The 19159-nt window shown below is 37.0% G+C and overlaps 1 protein-coding gene across 1 annotated transcript in view; it reads left to right on the forward strand.

Annotated features, from left to right (window-relative positions):
* Positions 1 to 18255, forward strand: part of DKK2 (dickkopf WNT signaling pathway inhibitor 2) — a 102252-nt gene extending 83997 nt beyond the window's left edge. The window contains exons 2-4 of the mRNA XM_082728587.1: positions 12137 to 12287; positions 13471 to 13626; positions 15840 to 18255. Of these exons, the coding sequence (XP_082584713.1) occupies positions 12137 to 12287; positions 13471 to 13626; positions 15840 to 16090 (558 nt within the window). The 3' untranslated portion in view covers positions 16091 to 18255. The remainder of the gene's footprint in view (positions 1 to 12136; positions 12288 to 13470; positions 13627 to 15839) is intronic.
* The last annotated feature ends 904 nt before the right edge of the window (positions 18256 to 19159 follow it).

Genomic DNA, 19159 nt, shown 5'->3' on the forward strand with positions numbered 1-19159 from the left:
GCAAAGAAAAGTTAGGAAGAAACATCTAGGATGGATTGTCACCAGCTTTATCTGATCCTCAGAAGTGCTGAGTTATAGTTTCCAAGCCACCAATAGACTTAAACAATTGCTTGAGGACAATTAGAAGCGGTGAGATCCAGAGTGAGTGCTGTGAAGGACCAGTAGGTTAGCATGATCGTTCTGGCAGAGACCATTGACACCACTTAGAAATGAAAGAGCCTACTTTTCATTTTAGATAATTTACATGTGAAAAATATCATCTACAGGAATGTAATATAAAGAAGATGTCTGATTGTACTTGAAAATGTGAGTCTGAGGCTTCACATAAAATAGAAAGCCAAGTCGCTGGCTGGAAAATTATTTATCAACCACCCTCCTTTCTTCTGAAACACATCTGATGTCCTTAGGGATACAGTGCTAGATGAGAAGTGGTTTATGTAGAATGTAGCTGATTTTTAAAAATCCATTTCAAAATATATACGAAAAAGTCACCATATAATTTCCAAGTTTTTGTAGTTTTTTTTTTTTTTACCATCGTTTGGTGGATGCATACTTATATGAGCATTTTTATCAATTTGTGGTACAAATTTCCAAACAGTTTTACAACAAAACCTCATTCATTAATTCATTACTAGGCAAAATGCAGAATGCTGTTATTCGAGGCACAGTGTGACCACTGAGGATACAGAGGTGAAAGATGATTTCTGTAATCAAAGAATATAAAGAAGGCAGAGGAAGAACAGAGCATAGTCTATATCATGGTATAGATAAGCATGAGGTGTTAACAGGGAGCAGATAAAATGAAACATCCAAATCAGCTGGACGTGAGGAGCCAGCCCAGGTTTTCCCAAAGTAAAGTTACTTAATAGAGTCTCTGAACAGTGAGCTGGTTTTATTTGGATGTGAAGTAAATGGAGGAAAGGTATTCTTGGCATAAAAAAAGGAAATGTGTGCAAATGCCTAGTCCTCAGGGAGTATGGCTAACGGATGCGCAAGTAGCCCCATATAGCTGGCATGTGTAGTGCAAGTGCTGGGAAGGGAGATGGCAATCATATGTCATGGTAAGAACAGAAATGTCTTCTGTTCTTCTTTACTGTGACACAGCTGCCTCCTTCAGTTCAAACAAACAAACAAACAAACAGGACAGATTTCAGATAGTATTCCAAACATAGTTCTGGAAACTTTTTAGCATTGTATGGGAGGGAAAACAAAATTTAAGAAAAGTATAGTATTATAGATCAGTCCTAGCAAAATTGTCTAAAAACTCTATTAGCCATTGGGCTAGTGATTTCTATTCCATTTGTTCACCTAGACTTCTGACAATCCAATAGCCCTGGGGTTGTACTGAGGTGGTAGAGCTCTCCCCCAAGTCCTCGGGGCCAGGTGTGTTGCGGGGGTGGTCCTCCCTTTCCTAGTTGTTTTCCACTTCTCTTTCCCACCCTCCCTCCCCTGTCTCACATTTTAAAGCCCTGTATTTTCCACAGAGTATGGAATGTGAGCCAGACACAGAGGTGTTAAAAAGCGTCCAATGCCAGTACATCTGGGGATTCATAGTAATGAACATGGGCCAGCAAAGGAAGGAGCAGAAATACAGAGGAGCATACTCGTTGCACAGGCTAGAAGGACAGAGGGATGGAGGGGAAGGGACTTAAAACTGGAGACAGGATTTCATTTTTTTTTCCATCTAGTTACAAATCATCTGACCTCCCTTGCACTGTGGAGAATGTGCTGGTCACCACAGCAAAGCAGATGTATGGGATGTGGGTGGCGTGGGGGACCAACGTCTTCAATATGTTTTCTTTGGGATTACTAACACATTGAATATGTCATCACAAGATGTACCACATTTCTGAGGCTGATATTTGAACACTAGGGTCACACAAACCAAAGAATCTGTCATCTGGCTTATAATTTCCTCCCTTTCCAATCCTGTAACAAAGCATTTAAATAGAATTTTTCGATAGAAGTAGATTATACGCCAATGAGTGATGTCTTTATGCCACGCTGTTAGCTTGAATAAGTTCCTCTGTCCTTTTGTGCTGACCTTCTCTTCCTTCTTCCACACAGTAAGAATTTAAATTAGTTCATGGGGGTGGAAGGCTGGTAAGTAAGAGCACGTGTGTATTGAGATATTGATTGTTTTTTGGAAAAACATTTTATTTTAATAAACAACATGTGGTCACATAATTGCTATTATCAGACCCTAAAAATAAAAGTACTCTCCAAGCTGGGGCTTTTGAAGCCAATCATCTTGCAAATATCTGAAATAAATGAGTAGCCTTAGCTATTGTAATTTCATCCATCAGGAAGCCAGGCAACTATTCTCCCCAGATGCTTTAACACTTCTGTTAGAGAACCTGAGACTGGTTCCAGCTCTCTCCAACACAGTTTGACCTGAACTTTGGAGCCCAGAAATGATGATATGAGTCTATTTAGTGTGTTCCTCTTGTGAATTTCTATGTGAGGCCTGTCCCATTAACTGAACATGCCATAAAACTCAAAATGAAACCTGGGCATGGGGTACAGATTCTTAACCTGTTTTATAGGCTATATAAATATTAGCTTGAGATAACTAGAGAAGGACTCAAGCTGGGAAATGGGAAAGAATTGGGATGGGAAAATAATGGATTAAATGACTTCCATTCCTTTCTTTTGGTAGCAGATAAGTTGGCTTATCCAAAGCTCAGGAGTTAAAGTCCTTCCCCCAGCTGCACATGTAACTTGTATTTAGTCCTTCCATATGTCACTAGTGTGTCATGTCCTAATGACTCCAGTCCAAGACACTTCACACATTTTCTTCCACATGGCAGAGACAGAAATAGATGAGTTATTTAGGCAGTATTCTTGTTAAATTTGTGAACCACCTCTGCATTACTTTTTTCCCCTTTCTTTTTCAATAATTTCTTTTAAGATTTTATTCATTTATTTGTGAGTGAGAGAGAGCATGTGCAAGTGCATGGATTGGGGAGGGGGGCAGAGAGAGAGGAAGAAGGAGGAGAAAACTTCAGCTGAGCTCGGAGTCTGATGCAGGGCAATCCCAGGACTCTGGAATCATGATCTGAGCTGAAGGCAGATACTTAACTGACTGAGTCACCTGGGTATCCCACTTTTTTAATCAAAATATTTTTAGTCAAGATGATCTTTGTGTCTGTCATGATTTAGTAAAGCTCTTGCTCCAACCCTCTGGAGAATCACGTTGGGCCATGCTTCTTCTCAAGTCCTTGCTTCTCTTCCCAGCACATCTTGAGGGAAATGATGCTGCCCGCCTTCTTGTTCATGACTCTAAATTTGAATGGTAACATTTTATATTTTCAAGCAATATTTATACAGAGCTTAAAATAGTTCTTAATTAAGAACTGAGTGTTTTCACCACAAATGAATATTGAGGATTATATTTTGTTGTCACTTTTCCATCTTCCCAACCATAAAAGAATAAGCTTTTCAATTTTATTAGCTTCTATCAACTGTTTCCTCAAAATCAGAATACAATGTGGCAAGTGACCATTTGATTATTAGTCTAGCCTAATTCCTAGTGGAGATGGAAGAGAATTAAATGAGATTGGAGAAGTATATAGTTTGATGTTCTATATTAAATGAATAACTTTACTTCAATTAAGTAATTGAATATACTTCAATTAAGTAATTGTTGGAACAATGGATTGTTTATATATAATTTAAACATACTAAGAGTCTGATTCTGCTAATAAGGTGATGTCAATAAAACAAAACACAAAATTTTTAATTAAGAAACTTCAGTCTGGATTCTTGATATTCTTGCACGAAATTTTGCCTCTAGGAAACCCAAGTTCTTCCAAACCTTCCTACTACAAAAACTATGAAACATAAATTAGCAAGGAATAAGAAACTTTACCCTGAATCTCATGAGATTAATTCTTTTAAAAATTATAATTTTTATAGATAATATAGGCATCTAGTGCAAATTAGAAAATGTTTAAAGGACTTCACATGGAAACTAAAATTTTCCTCTTTTCTCAGTTCTCTGTCCTACCTTCCCATGGGTAAATTCTGCTATACATTTCTTGGGTTTTCTGAAGTAATACATTGGATAACTTTTGTACACACACACAAAAAAACATGTTTGTGTGTGCATATATACACACGCACTCACACACTCATTAACCTATATCTTCACTGGATTTTTATTCTCATTTATAAACCATGATATTACAAGTGAAAAATGGCTCAAACTCATGTAACATCTAAAATTCCCAAGTGTTTACACTTGGGCTCAGAAATAGTTACTAACACAGACTATTCTGTAATTGTAAGGAAGGTCTTTCATAAACAACAATTTGAAAGTATGTTAAGTTTTCATAACTACCCGGGCTTCAGTATTTGAATTTTGAATATGATTTTTCATGAGAAAGGGAATTTGATGCTCTACAAGAAATAGGAAATAAAAACACACATCTTCTATTTATCATACTTGATATGGGGAGGAAAAGTACTTGTTTTGTAAGACCCACAGGATACAAGATGCAAAGAAAACTGCAAAGCTGTGTATTGCCAACAAGACACAGGTGTATACCACATGAGGATACGAAACAATCCAGCCACAATGCGTGTGTTGACAGCTCTGAGGCTACACTGTGTTTCTCCCAAAGTGCACTGGTGTGTTTGTTATTTGTTACTTTATTTTTCCATATAGTTTCAGAAATTCTCAAGCCTATTCCTAAGCACAGTGGCTACATAGTAGGAGTAAAGATGAAGCTGTCGGAAAATAGTTGTCAGTGAATCTCTTACTTAGATTCATGTGTCAGGGAACCAATTTTCCACTTAGACCATGTCTATCTGAAAGATAATATTGAGTCCATATCTCATATGGACCAGACATTTTCTGTATGAGATATATACAAGAGGCATCCTTAATCTTTGCAGTAATTCTATAGAGCAGTGTTTCCCTATCTTACCTTATCTATGATCACCAGGACAGTATTTTATTAATAATACAGACTCCTGGATCATATCCAGTTCTCTGTGAGAAGAAGATTAGATTCTCTGTGAGAAGAAGTCTGTGAGTAAATAGTTTTTAAAGAAACCCCGTGAGATTTTAAAGATTAGGTAAGTAGGGAAACGCTGTGGAAGGTAGGAATGATATCAGTCCTACTTAGGAGGAAACTGAGACTCTGTTAAGTAACTTAAAACAGTGAATAATTCAAACAGCAGTATGACTCCAAAATTCTTCCTACCACGTTACCTTTCTGAAGGTCATGAGGTCAGGAAAATGTGTAATGCTACACTGAAAATTTTATATCGTAGACATTCAAGCCTGGATTTTGAAAAAACAAAAACAAAAACAAAAACTTGAAATTGTGTGGCTTCTTCCTCTGCTTTGGTTAGAGCAATTATACTCCACCAATAGCCAAATTATAAAAGTTTTTATAATTATATGTGGAGGATAAAGGGCTCCAAGAATTGCTGCAAAAACACTCCCAAGATGCTGCTTTTTGAACATGGAACAGAAGTATTTTTGTCCTGTCTATTCCAAATGAGGGGAAAATGGGTCAAAAACAAGGGGAAAAAAATCAGTCAAACTAGAAGGTGTTGATTTCTCTAGATGCTGAGACTGTGTGGAAAGAGTTGGCTTTGCCCATTGCCCCATGATCAATAGCAACAATGTACATGTTACAGATGAGAATGTGTTCTGTGTTCAAAGTAGAGAATTCCCAGGAATCTCCTTGCAGCTTAATGAGATACAGAGAACAAAGCAGAAAAAACCAATTTAGGGAGGACCTTGCCTTGATTTCATAGAATTATTGTTTCTTGGGATTTCAGTGAGGCTCTCTGAATACACTGGGGAAGTTAATGGACCACTGGCAGAGATCCATCTTTCCTAACTTATGATCCAGGCAGCATGAGCAGAATTCTCTCAGCTCTGGACTTCCATGTCAAAAACCAAATATCTAACAACCCTAGCCCTAAAATGAATATGTGGAAAAGGTACTCAAAGGTTTTCCATGGTGTGCACAGCATGAATTGTTTTCAGGAAATCAATTTCCATATCCTTAACTCCCATGATTTTTTTTTTCTTAAAGTTGTCTGGGAATGTGCCTGTGTTTACAATAAGTCTTTTGCCATTTTATGTGGAAAGAAAGGCAAAATCGTCATGCATTCCAAATCTTGATATACTGCATTAACCAGCAGTATAAAACCTTTTATAGATGACAGACTAAAGTAAAATTTGCAGTTTTGGTTTTAACAAAGATGTTCTTAAAGGTTGATTAGGATATCCTAAACACATCTTTCCTTGTCTTGTCATTAAAAGTGAAGCTTTGTCCTGGCTGGAAAATTCTGGATACAGGGTTGTGATGACTTGTATATTTTAAGAGTTAACGAGACGTTTTCTAAAACCAATTTTTCTAAGAAAAATATCCATGGCTGTGTTGTGACTTATTGTAGAATCAGTATGCATTAATCAATCAGGTAGGTAAAAGCTATTTTTTTAATCATGTCAAATTACTGTGAATTTCACCTTATAAACATATTCATAAAACAAACTAAAATTATGCTGAAAAATTTTACATGTCAAATGTATGAGAGGATATATACTATTTTAGGGATGGTTCAGGGAAAATGTTTGTAGATCACAGAACTGGTTGTGTCTGGATTGCAGCTGGTGTTCAATAAATAAATAAATAAATGTTCAATAAATAAATCCAATAAATAAACAATTATTGGATATTGAATGAATACCAAACAACCGCCTTAATGAACCCATGGCACATATCTGGAACATCATGAACTATCTGAACTTCTCCCATCCAGTTTAATGGATCCTGGCCTTATGTTCAGGAATCCTCCAGGATACACCCTTATCCCCTATAGGTAATTGTGAACAAAGAGAAAGATCCCATGGCACAGCCTTTGGCATGTAGTATACAACCACACATTAGCCAGATTGAGTTCTATGCCCCCACACCTCTGGAAGCTGCAGTCTTAAGGTTTGACTCTGAAATCACCACCTTAAAGGATAGCAAACCTTGCATAGACATTGAAACAGAGAACTATCATATGGAACGTCAGAGCAAGAGAAGTTAATCTTTTCTTTAAGGACCTAGGGGAAGCCAGTCTGATGGCGTCAATTTCCCAATAATTGTCAACCTTCTGCTATGTTTTCTTTGAGACCCCAGACATGCTAGTCCCCAGCCCTTTGCTGCTACCTCCTTCTATCCACTCGCCCCGAATGTTTTTCATTCCCACAGCTGGGTTGTCCCCCTGCAGGCTTTCTTCTGCCTGCCCAGCTGATGATGTTTTTCTGGCTCCAGAAAACTTCCGATTGTTACAAACAGTGCTTGCGGGGACAAAGGATTGTCCCGATTAAAACAATAACAACAAAACTAGGACGGTCTTGCAAGAATCCGGATGGGTGGCCAGCCCACATGAACACTATGTGATGTCTCTCTCTCTCTCTTTTTTTCTCCTCATCATTAAACAGGAACAAGGTCATTATTTTGAAAACTCAGGAGTTACACTAAGGTTTTAGTTGTGACCAAAGTTTTGTGCTGTGACCAAAGTTTTGTTCAGTAGCTGGTGCTGCTGAGATCCCTAAAACAATTTTTTTCTGTGTCATTATTCTTAGGGGTCTGATTCTGTCATCATCACATCTGTATGTTTAAAGCAATGGGCAGCCCTGAAAAATTAAAATAAATTTCACCCCGAATCTTAATCTTAAATTAGCAGGTCTTTTTCTCCCTGCAGTTTTGAGAATAATTGAAAAAAAAATGGAGGGGCTCAATTAGTTCAAATAAGATGGAGTTACATTTCATTTTATTTCATTCTTTAGAATATTATTTAATTATCACTAATTGCATGATGGGCCTTTACTTGTAATTCTGATTACATTGAGTTTAAGGGGCACAAAACTGTTGTCGAGAAATGAAACGAGAAAATGTTGTTTACAGTATTTCCCGTGTTGTCCGCCAGTATTCTCTGTATCCAACAGCTGCACCAGGACATGTTGTTGGTATTTGGAGGCTTCTAGAGAGAGAAGTGGCCAAGTTTATTTTTCTCATCTCTGAATTTGGCACACAGGTCAGCACTGAAAACCCCTTATCTATGTGTGGTTCAGACTGTCACGATTTAGTTCTCTTCATCACCATACCTTGTAGGGAGGCCAGAAAGCCAGGGCAGGACCCTGAATCCCCACCTTCTCTGCTTCTGAGCACATAGTACTTATCTGCAGAAGTTACTTGTGCTCTCTTTATTTCATTGCTAGAAATTTAAATAATGATTCAACATTAGTACAGAGGAATGGATATAAAAAAAATCCTTTATACTAAAAAGAAATGCTCATGTTTGATGGACTTTATTTTTAAGCTGTGTCCAATGCATTCACTCTTTTTTTAGTTCATGTCTAACTAGTGTTGCTATTTACAGAAATCATTCTATTTTTAGCCTAGAAAAGGGGTTGGCAAAACTTCTTTGTTTTTTGGCCTGATCATGGACAGCTCTCATATATTCTTAATTCATGACCCATCATCTGCTATTATTAGGTATCTCAAATGAACCCATCTCCTAAGTGTGACTGAGGCTAAGTCATGAATGATTTTTGCGTCAAGGCAAGTATTCTGGATGCTCATGCTGCCCAATGTCACCTTTCCTCAGACTGTTCATCTAGACAAGTCAATGGAGAACCATGCAAATTCACTATTAATAATTGCCATAGCAAGTAAAAAAATTGGTCTTCTTACTAATTTACACAAATAAGTAATAGGGAAGCATATTATTGCTTTCGTTAAATGGAAAGTTACACTAAGATACTCAAATTTATTTTTTGTATGCCATAAAACCTTCATCAGATGGGAAAAGCAACAAGCTTTTGAGGCTAAAGTAAGCAGAAAATAAAGATTTTTCTATGGGAAAGTTTCTGAATGGCACTTTTATTAATGTGTATAATTCCCTTCAGTGGCCTATTAATGCCACGGTCTTCACTACTTCAGAATCATCCATAACTACTTTAACCACGTACTTCCTCTCCATTCTCTCTTTCTCTCTCTCTCCCTCCTTTGCAGGCTACCTCCCTCTTCTCTTGCCTGCTATGATAGCATTTCCAGACATTTTAAGGGGAAAATGTGGGAAGAAACTAGCAAGCTGCAGAGAACTCATCCTTGAGACAAAAATGTCTTATTTAAAGCTCTTTATTAAAAAATAATGTATTAGGCTGAAAATATGAGAACTGCTATTAATGGTTTAGATCCATATTTTCCCATGTTCTGTGTTTTATTGCTAATTGTTATGCCAAAGGAAGTTATATGGCTGAGTAGATCTGGTTTAGGAGACCACGATTTCAGAAGGTGAACGCTCCTGTCTTCTTTGCTTTCCCAAAGACCTGCTTCAATCAATTTGTCTTATCATTTACTTTATTCATATTTGAATGCTGTTTATTGGAGCAAGGAGTTTCATAAGCATACTAGATGCCATATAATATAAACTTGCATTTTGATTATTAAAATTTTATTTCAATAGTCAAAGAATTGCTCTCAATATTATGTCCTGGGATTGCATTTCAAGTGCAAGATCACATTAACGATAATCTTTTATCACATAAAATTCTGCATTTTTTTCTGCCTGTGTCATTTCTATTTAAATTGGCTTTAAATAAAACTACAAAAATAATACTACAAAAATATCATAATAACACTGTATTTCCTCTAACATATTTTATCTCTTAGACCAACTAAGCTTTCCTCGGAAATACTTGTGAGAATTTGACTGTGATCCCGTTCAGAGGACATACATACATACATATGACTTTTTTGCAATATCATCTGCATCGAATATTTCCTTTTACAAAAAAAGATTTTATTTATTTATTTTAGAAAGAGAGAGAGAGAGTGGGAGGAGGGACAGAGGAAGAGGGAGGGGCAGAGAATCTAAAGTAGACTCCATGCTGAGTGTGGAACAAATAGTGGGGCTCAATTTCATGACCCTAAGATCATGACCTGGGCCGAAACCAAGAGTCGGATGCTCAACCAACTGAGCCACCCAGGTGTGCCATGCATCAAATATTTTCCATTTCAAGCATTTCCCATTTCCCACAAACTGAGAATGGGACAATAATGATGTATCTTCTACAATTTTCTGCAAAATGAACTGCTATTTTTAGCAAACAATGTGTTTGCTACCTTATAGACTATTGTTTTTATTTTATTTTTTTTTTAGGGATGGAATTAAGTATTATTCTGTATTCAGAATCCCTTGAAGATTTGTTGTTTGTGTTGCAAATTGCTCATGATGTTTTAGGTAACACATGCGTATTTCCATTGAAAGAGCATGACCTATTTTTAAGGAAGCAAGAAAAAAAACTTGTAAGACATCAAATGTTTCTTGCAAAACAATTTGATGAAATAAATGTAAATGAATCAGAAACATGTGAATTGTATTTCACTTAAAATTAATGGGTTTAACTGTGAAGGGAGTAAAGTGCTTGGGGGAAAGAGTGTGGCAAGGCGGGAAGTGACATTTGTTTTGTTTTCATCAGTCTTGGAATCGTGAAAAATGGACCAATATTCTGAGTTTAACCTCATTCAGATTCTCCATTAAGCCTAATGATGGAGATCCAGAATGGGACAATAATATGAAAATTCATTTTATAGCTTTATTTGGCTACAATTGTAATGTAGGCATCAAACATGACCACCATATAATCCTTCAAAAGCGCTTGCAACTCGAAATTTGTGATTTTCCTCTTGTAATCAAGCTGAAAGTGTATTTTCCTCTCCGTCGAATATGTAGTCTTCAACCTTACATATCAGCTTCACATTTATTTCCTCTGTTAAGCTGATGAAGATCTGATGGAAACAAAAAACATGGGGACACTGAATGTAGCCACACATAGTAGAAGGGTGGGAGGCAGGAGGAAGAGAGTTAAGAGAGGGAGAAAAAAAGGGAAAAGAATTAGACAATGCATGCAGGCCTAGGTCACCAGACCTCATTTCATAAGCAAAGCACTCAAATCCCTCTAATTATTTGAGAGTCACGAGAACTTTAGCCCATAGGTTTGCATTCATACCATTTAGGCAGGCTTAAAAACAACTACATAGCTTCTTTTTACTTTTTGTATTTTTCAATTAAAAAAAAAAATCCATTACTCTGAAAACAGGAAAGAACTACAAAAAGAAAAGAAAAACAACTTATAAATAAGTCTCCCTGTCAACATGCTTCAAAATATCAGGAAGTTTGATGTGTGGCATGGCAGTTCAATTTCTCAACTCCGTCTCTGCAGACAGGGGCATTTTGAGTGTCCTGAACACTTCCAAGAGGCAAGGAGTACATAAGTGGAGCATGTATTTTTATTTTGGGAGATCATCTAGGGTACTGTTTAAGTAGCCTCACTTGGTAAGAAATGGAGACACTGGGTCCTTTGTGTATAAATTGAAGGCGCTGTAGGCCCTAGGGCTCTTTTTGTATATAAAGAGCCTTCCTTTTCATTTCCTGAGAACACAATGCCATTGGAGTTGAGCATTTCCCTTACCACTCAGAACCCCACTGCTGCTCACCTCCTGCATTTGGAATAAGGATCCTGCTCCTTGATTTCTTTGTGCCAAATAGCTAGTTACCTCAAACAGTTCTAGAAGTGGTTCTCTGCCATGATCCTCATGGGTAGAATTTGTGGAGAGTCACTCTTAATGTATTTGTTCCCTAATGAGGCAGGAGATGTGTTTTAGCTTCTAGCACAGTCCTTTGTTGTTTTATTTAAACTTCTTCTCATCCATTTAGTAGAGGAAAAACGGAATAGTGAAGCTGTTTCACTTACACCATAAATCAGTGTCATTATTACAATTACAACTATTTCTGAGCCCCCAAAGTTACTCTTAAAAGCTCTACGGACTCACACAAAATATAAATCCCAGCTCCAAAGTTGTGTCTTCAAAAATACTGGAATGGCATCAACTCTTATCTTTGTCCCCACCAACAATCAATATTTATAGGGTCCTTGATGAAGGAAATGTCTCTATGTAGGATCTGTGCTCAGACATGATCTCAATGGCACATTTCCTTTGACGAGAAACATACTGTGATGTATTTCCCACCATAATTTTCTGCACGGACTTTTCATAGTGTGACGGAATCTAATCTACTTTGTGTTTGATGTTGTTGTTGCATTTTCTGACAGGCCTACCCTTGTAGCAGTGATAAGGAATGTGAAATTGGGAGATATTGCCACAGTCCCCACCAAGGATCCTCGGCCTGCATGGTGTGTCGAAGGAAAAAGAAGCGCTGCCATAGAGATGGCATGTGTTGTCCCGGGACCCGCTGCAATAATGGTAAAGATCTAGTTCCGTGTCAACAGGCCTCTTTCTTTTTATGTAGGAGGCACGTCTAGCTAATTCAACTACCTTCTCCTTACCCAGACCCCTGAAATGCAAGGAGCCTTTCCAAATTGGCAGGGATTGGATCATGGTTTACATAGGTGTATAGTTACTTGGATTACCTCCCCAATTCTAGTTTTCCTGGGCTCTGAGCTCTATTTCTACATTTTATATTCTATGGCAATCTAGGATTTGCCATGCTGAAGTGTTTTATGTGAGCATCTAAGTTAATACATGCAAGAAGAGCAAAGAACCTGCTGTGATTTAGCAATTCGGTGGTGAGTCCTTCCAGGTCCATACCTTGACTCTTATATTCAGGGTGTCTTCTTTTAAAGGCCCCACCTTGCACCACACTCATAGTGAAGGAGTAAGTGGTTCCTCCAAACAGAGACACAGGAGTCTGTTCCTCAGCCTTTCCATAAACATGACTTCACCCAGTCTCAATGAATTTATAGGGAGAAAATTCAGCAATAATGGTGAAATGACATCATCATTTCATCAATGATTCAAGGACAACACAGGATAAAACCATTAAAAAATTACAGAAGGTGATCAGAAACATAAACATAGTCATATAAACCAAGATAATCAGACTTCTGGCTGTATACATGCTCCTGACCTCTGGGCAGAGTCCTATTGAAAGTACCTGGGACAGGTGAAGGGAAGAAGACCTCATGCCATTAGAGATGTTTACAATGTAGAATAAGGTTATATTTTTGATGAACAAAGGAAACGGAATCCTGCAGATGGATATCTGGTCAGACATTTTAAAAGTACAAAAAGTTAATATTAATTTAATACTAAGTTATTATTTTAAACACTTCACATGTATTCACAACTTAATGAAGTATTTTTATTCCTATTTTTGCCCACAGTCACTTGGTCTTGAGAGAGACGAGATTCAAATTAAGGAAGCCTGACTTAGGTTCAGAGATTTAATTCTATTTCATGTTATGTAATATGATTCAATATTATTTATGTAAATAAGAGAATAGCTGAATGAATAGAGGATAGATAGATGACAGGTAGATAGATAAATAGATAAGAGATAGCGTCATACCTCACATCAGCACAATGGCTGTATAAGCATCGGACTTATAGAATTGAATCAGTCTAATCACTTATTCGCTATCTCCAGGCATCTGCATCCCTGTCACTGAGAGCATCTTAACCCCTCACATCCCAGCTCTGGATGGCTCCCGACATAGAGATCGAAACCATGGTCATTACTCAAACCACGACTTGGGATGGCAAAATCTAGGAAGACCACACACTAAGATGTCACACATAAAAGGTAGGAAATCTGTAATTCTATGCTTACTTTTTCTTGTTTGAAGAGAAGTAGAATTAAAATATTGATAATTCATTGCATTGGTTTTAGAAAAACCAATTACAGCCAGTTACTTTGTTGGTAAGATTTTAACTGAATTTACTAATTTATTAATTTTTAGGATGCTGGAGGTTTCTAAGAGCTGTGAAATTGTTAGGAAATATATATTATGAAAACTGCAGCACCCCTGATCAATCATGCCATTTTCTAAACAGTCCTCCCTTTAAATGTTTGCAGTCATATGATTACATTCCTAAGCTTTTGAATCTTTTTATCACCTTTACAGAAATTTTATTTCACTAAACAACCATGTAATACACTATTTATAGACCAACTTATCAAAAATAATTGGTTTCTAGTAGGATTATATGGTCATAAAATCTCTTTACTTGCATCAAAATATTTGAGAAGCCTAATCACTAACAGTAAAATTTGAAAGCATGAAATTATATACTAATAGTAAAACATTGAAGGCATGAAATACATCTAACTTTAAAAGAGGCTTCTTTCAAGTGTATTCTGTGGAATATCACTCCTTTAAGACATTCTGCAAATAAAAGTGTGCTGTGTTCAAGAGTTTTGTAATAATGCATCTCCCAGTTTGGGAACTTTATATAATTGGTATATTGAGGGCTCTGAGAAACCCAGCAATGAGGAAAACTGGATAAGGTTTTTAAACACCGTATGTCCCCATGCTTCTTGACCACAGAAACATTTCCCCACATTTTTATGTTCTGCAGAGCTAGTGTGCTATAGAATACCTGACCTATTAGCCAGATCTGGAATAGTAATGTTGACATGGATAGTGCTAAAAAAGATTGACAGCTCCTCTGCAATTATCCCTTGTCTATGCTCCCTAAAGACCTATGTCTTTACCCAGTCTCCTATTTCTGTTCCACCAAATTCACATGCATTTGTCACTACACGAGTATCCTTCCTTATTCCAATAGATGGCTATGTCACAGTACAGTTTCAAATTTACTAATAATTTTATATAGTTTTATGTGTAATTTTCTGATGGCAACTAGGAAGAACTCTTATGACAATGGCTAGTGGGTCGTGTCCATTTCCCACAGTGGGACTGGTTCCTTCTGAGATGACAGATAATCCTTTAGACCAGGGTTGACACATTATGGCCTGTGTGCCAAGTCTGTCCTACTGCCTGTTTTTGTAAAACAATGTTTTGCTGGAATACAGACTTGCTGATTCATGTAGGCATTACTTATGTCTGCTTTTGTGACAGCAGAATTGAGAAATGACAGATCATATGGCCTAAAAAGCCTAAATATATACAATCTGGCAAAAATACAGAGAAGTTTATTGATCCCTTCTTTATATAGGTGACACATCAACCCAGCTGTGATGTGTGTTTGCTCTTTGCTGACTTGGCCATTTTTTCTGAATTAAATATCCAGATTTGTTCTTCCACATGTTTAAATGATGGGTTCTTGGTTGACTCTGGAGCTGCCTGCCCTTTCTCTACTCTACTCTGACTCACAACTTTTTAGAGACTGAACGGTACTAGACCCCCTGTCCGGAGGGCCTTTGGGATTCCAGTCCCAGCTAGCGATTCCTGGCCCCAGATGCTGACATGACCTTCACCTTTGGATCCTCCATTCTGAATGTGGTAGTGGCTTCCTGCTCTGTTGCTTTACCATCCTCTGGTCCTTCGTAGCCCTGCTACCACCTGCATGCCTACTCTCTGCATTAAACATCTTCCGTCTTAAGTTTCTGTTCTCCTGGCTAGACACTGATGCAGGCTTTTAGGCGTCACTGAGAATTTCAGCATTCTCCTTGAAACAGTTTATTTACACCTTCCAAGAAGGTATCACGTTAATTTCCTTGAAAGTAGTTCTCTTTATTTATTTTTCATTCACCTCATAAACAAAAATGATCGGAGAAATATGTAAGAGCAGACCATGCCAAAGTAAAGAGAAGACAAAGCACAGTCCTAGCTCTTCATGAAACTTGATATTCAGACGGCAACTAATCAAAATAGACAATAATGGATTGACATGATTAGAGGGAGAGTCAAGTGATAGAAATCCGAGACTTTCCATCATAAATGATAACTTCATGGAAGACAGTAAAAGTAAAAGTATTGTATGTACCTCTGATTGCAAAGTAGGATTTTTTCCTAGTGTCATAATAATATCTTTTGGTCACCATCTCTGCAGGGCATGAAGGAGACCCCTGCCTGCGATCATCAGACTGCATCGAAGGGTTTTGCTGCGCTCGCCACTTCTGGACCAAAATCTGCAAACCAGTGCTCCATCAGGGGGAAGTCTGTACCAAACAGCGCAAGAAGGGCTCTCATGGGCTGGAAATTTTCCAGCGGTGTGACTGTGCAAAGGGCCTGTCCTGTAAAGTATGGAAAGATGCCACATATTCTTCCAAAGCCAGACTCCACGTGTGTCAGAAAATATGATCACCTCTGAGCAAAATCATCCCTAGCAGACTGTGAATCTGTGTATTTAATGCATTATAGCATGGTGGAAAATAGGATTTGGATCTCAGAAGAATGGCTCAAATAAGGAAAGTGATAAGAATATAGAGATCACAGAGAGAGAAAAAAGATAAGAGAATAAGCAGATAAGAAAGGGGTAACAAATGTAGTACAACTGATACATTTCCATGATGCAACTTGTTTATGTAAATAATGTACACGTTTGTGAAAATGCTATTACTGAAAAAAAAAAAGCACATATTGAAAATTACTGACGAATACCATATGACTTTCCAAGAGTTTAGGTTGTGCTGGAGGATCAGTTTCCTTCAGATTGGTGATTGCCTATAGAAATAACCTAAAAGCCATATTTCTAATTCAAAGTTATAGTTTAACAAAATAGTCCCTTGGCATACAATAGGCTCTAACATAAAAAGTGTTGTTAAATAGGAAATGAAAGCTTGGAACATAGATAATTTGCAACACAGAATCACCTTTTGGTTTGGAATGCTACTTATATGGCTCAGTGAAAGGCCTTGGTAGACAAGAAAAAAGGCAGTCAGTATTTTCCAAATAATCTCAAAATAATTGCAAGGCTTTTTTGAATGCCTTTAGGAAAAACCAAATTTATTTTGCTTTCAACTGTTTATTTACATTTTTTAAAAGTTGTTTTTCACTGGTAATTCCCAAGAACCAGTATAAGACAAAACAGTCCATTCACATTCTAAAGGAATGGCATTGTACATTTTCTTGATTGTATGTGATTCCAACCTTGAGTATATTTTATTTTCCAAAGTATCCCAATTAATTGTGAATAGTAAAGAGTTGAATTTCACAGATTGCAAAAAAATTTAAGATGTCCAAGATACATAATTAACACTAACAGATTGTTATTTTTTGAAGCTTTGGCATTCCGTGTGTTTGATAGAATTAGATTGGTAAACCCATTTATTCTTTACACATGTAGTACAGTCAGGAAAAGCTGAAAGCAGAAACTGATCTACATTTGTGCTGCACTTGAAGGACACAAAGAAAATGGACAAAACTTGGTCAAGTGCCCAGGTTTTGGCAACATGTCAATCATGTATCTGAAGCACAAACTGATTATTCATAATGGAATCCCAAGGCTGCACAGCCTAAATGGAAGTTTTCCATGGGATGTGCTACCACAATATTTACTATGCAGATGAGTTCTGTGTAGGTCACTAGTTGACCTCAAAATATTTATTTTATATTTTTTGAGGTCCTAAAGTAGTATGAGGAAGTCTCATGAAATAGACTCGCAGGGCAGGTAGTATCTTAAGGTTCTATTGTCCTCCATCAACTTCTAACTTGCCAATGGCACCATCTGAAATTTCTGTACCAATCTCTCTTTTTAATATCTGGGTTTTTCTTTTTTTGTTTTTGTTTTTGTTTTTTGCCAAACATACCATTTCTGTTTTCCGCAGCCATTGAAAGTAAAGACTATAAATGGAATAACTTGTAAAATCTACATATTGCTAACCCGTAGAAACCACAGTTCCAAATTCTTTGAAACAATTTTATTACCTTTTCTTAGTTTGCTCAGTTCTAAATATCTATGTCTAGAGCATAAAGCAAAAAGTTATCTTATAGTTATTACTTTTGACCTTTTCTTTTATAGACTGCAAGTCACTCCTTAATTTTCTCTTACTTAAACCCCTTCTGCAGTTTCAAATTCAAGTTTTCCCAGTAGAGATTAAATCTGAGCCTGCATGTCTATTAAGAATTTCAGCTTCCCATACACATTTACAAGGGTGATTAAGATTCACATTTTTCCACATGTCTGCTGAAACAAAAATTATAAGCTAATCTATCCAAGAACCAAAGTCTGTGCAAACAGGTTTCTATAAGCTTGGCAACATGAAAATGGAACATTTCAGTCAAACATTTCCTATATAGCAATCACATTTACAATCTGTTTTTTGCATTAGTTCCCTATGTACATCCCAAAATTATTATTTGAAGTAATTTATTTACAGGAAATGTTAATGAGATGTATTTTCTTATAGAGATATTTCTTACAGAAAGCTTTGTAGCAGAATATATTTGCGGCTATTGACTTTGTAATTTAGGTAAAATGTATAATAAGATAAAATATATTAAAATTTTCTCCTTCAAAAATGGAATTCAAATTTCCTTGTGGTTTGCTTTTGAGAAAAACTTTCACAAAATCATAGATTCTCAGAGTTCAAATGAATAATCTGATTTGACAGTTGGGGTAGGAATCCTTTGGATGACATCACCATGAGATGACCCAAGACAGTTTATTATCACTAAAGGCAGTTTATTCATGGCAGGACAGATATAATTGCTAGAAAGGTACTATTTCATTAAACTAAAATATTCTGGGCTGTGCTTTCTACCCATTTATTCCTACTTTGTGTTCTGGAACATCATGGAACAAGGACTCTCCACAAACTTCTTCAAAACACTTGAAGCCACCTAGCTTATTTCCTATAATCTTCTAGCCTGATTAAAATCTCCCCAGAGATACCAAGATGCTTAGCATATTGGTTCATTCCCCAATGGCACAATGAAGCCGTAGAATATCTTTACTTCTACATGGATACAGACTGAATTACCTGGCCCTAAGTAAACTCACAGCTGCTACCTGGCAAAGTCTTTCCTCTGCTTCCTAAATACAGAGATGTCAGGAGTCTTTGATAAACAAAACTGACCAATTTTGAGACTGGGAGTGGTTGTAGAAGGCCATGTTGTATTAGAGATCTTAATGGGCTGGAAATGTGGGAAATAAACGTTCTGTGACAGTGGGATGGATTAAGTGTAGCTATGGCAGCATAATGAAGCTCAAACAGTCCCATAGCTGGAGGTCAGAGTTGAAGATACCTCAAGTATTGCTGAAATAACTTCCACATTATTCTAATTAGGCACTTAAATAGTTATTCTTAAATAGTTATTCATTTCCTCAAATTGAGAACATTTGTATTTCCTAACTACAGTGTATTTTTAGCCTATAACAGTCATATGGGTAATATTTTTCTTTTCCACTGAGCTCAGGGAGATGCTCTG

Source organism: Mustela nivalis (genome assembly GCF_964662115.1).
Source record: "Mustela nivalis genome assembly, chromosome: 4".
In the NCBI taxonomy this organism is placed as follows: domain Eukaryota; kingdom Metazoa; phylum Chordata; class Mammalia; order Carnivora; family Mustelidae; genus Mustela; species Mustela nivalis.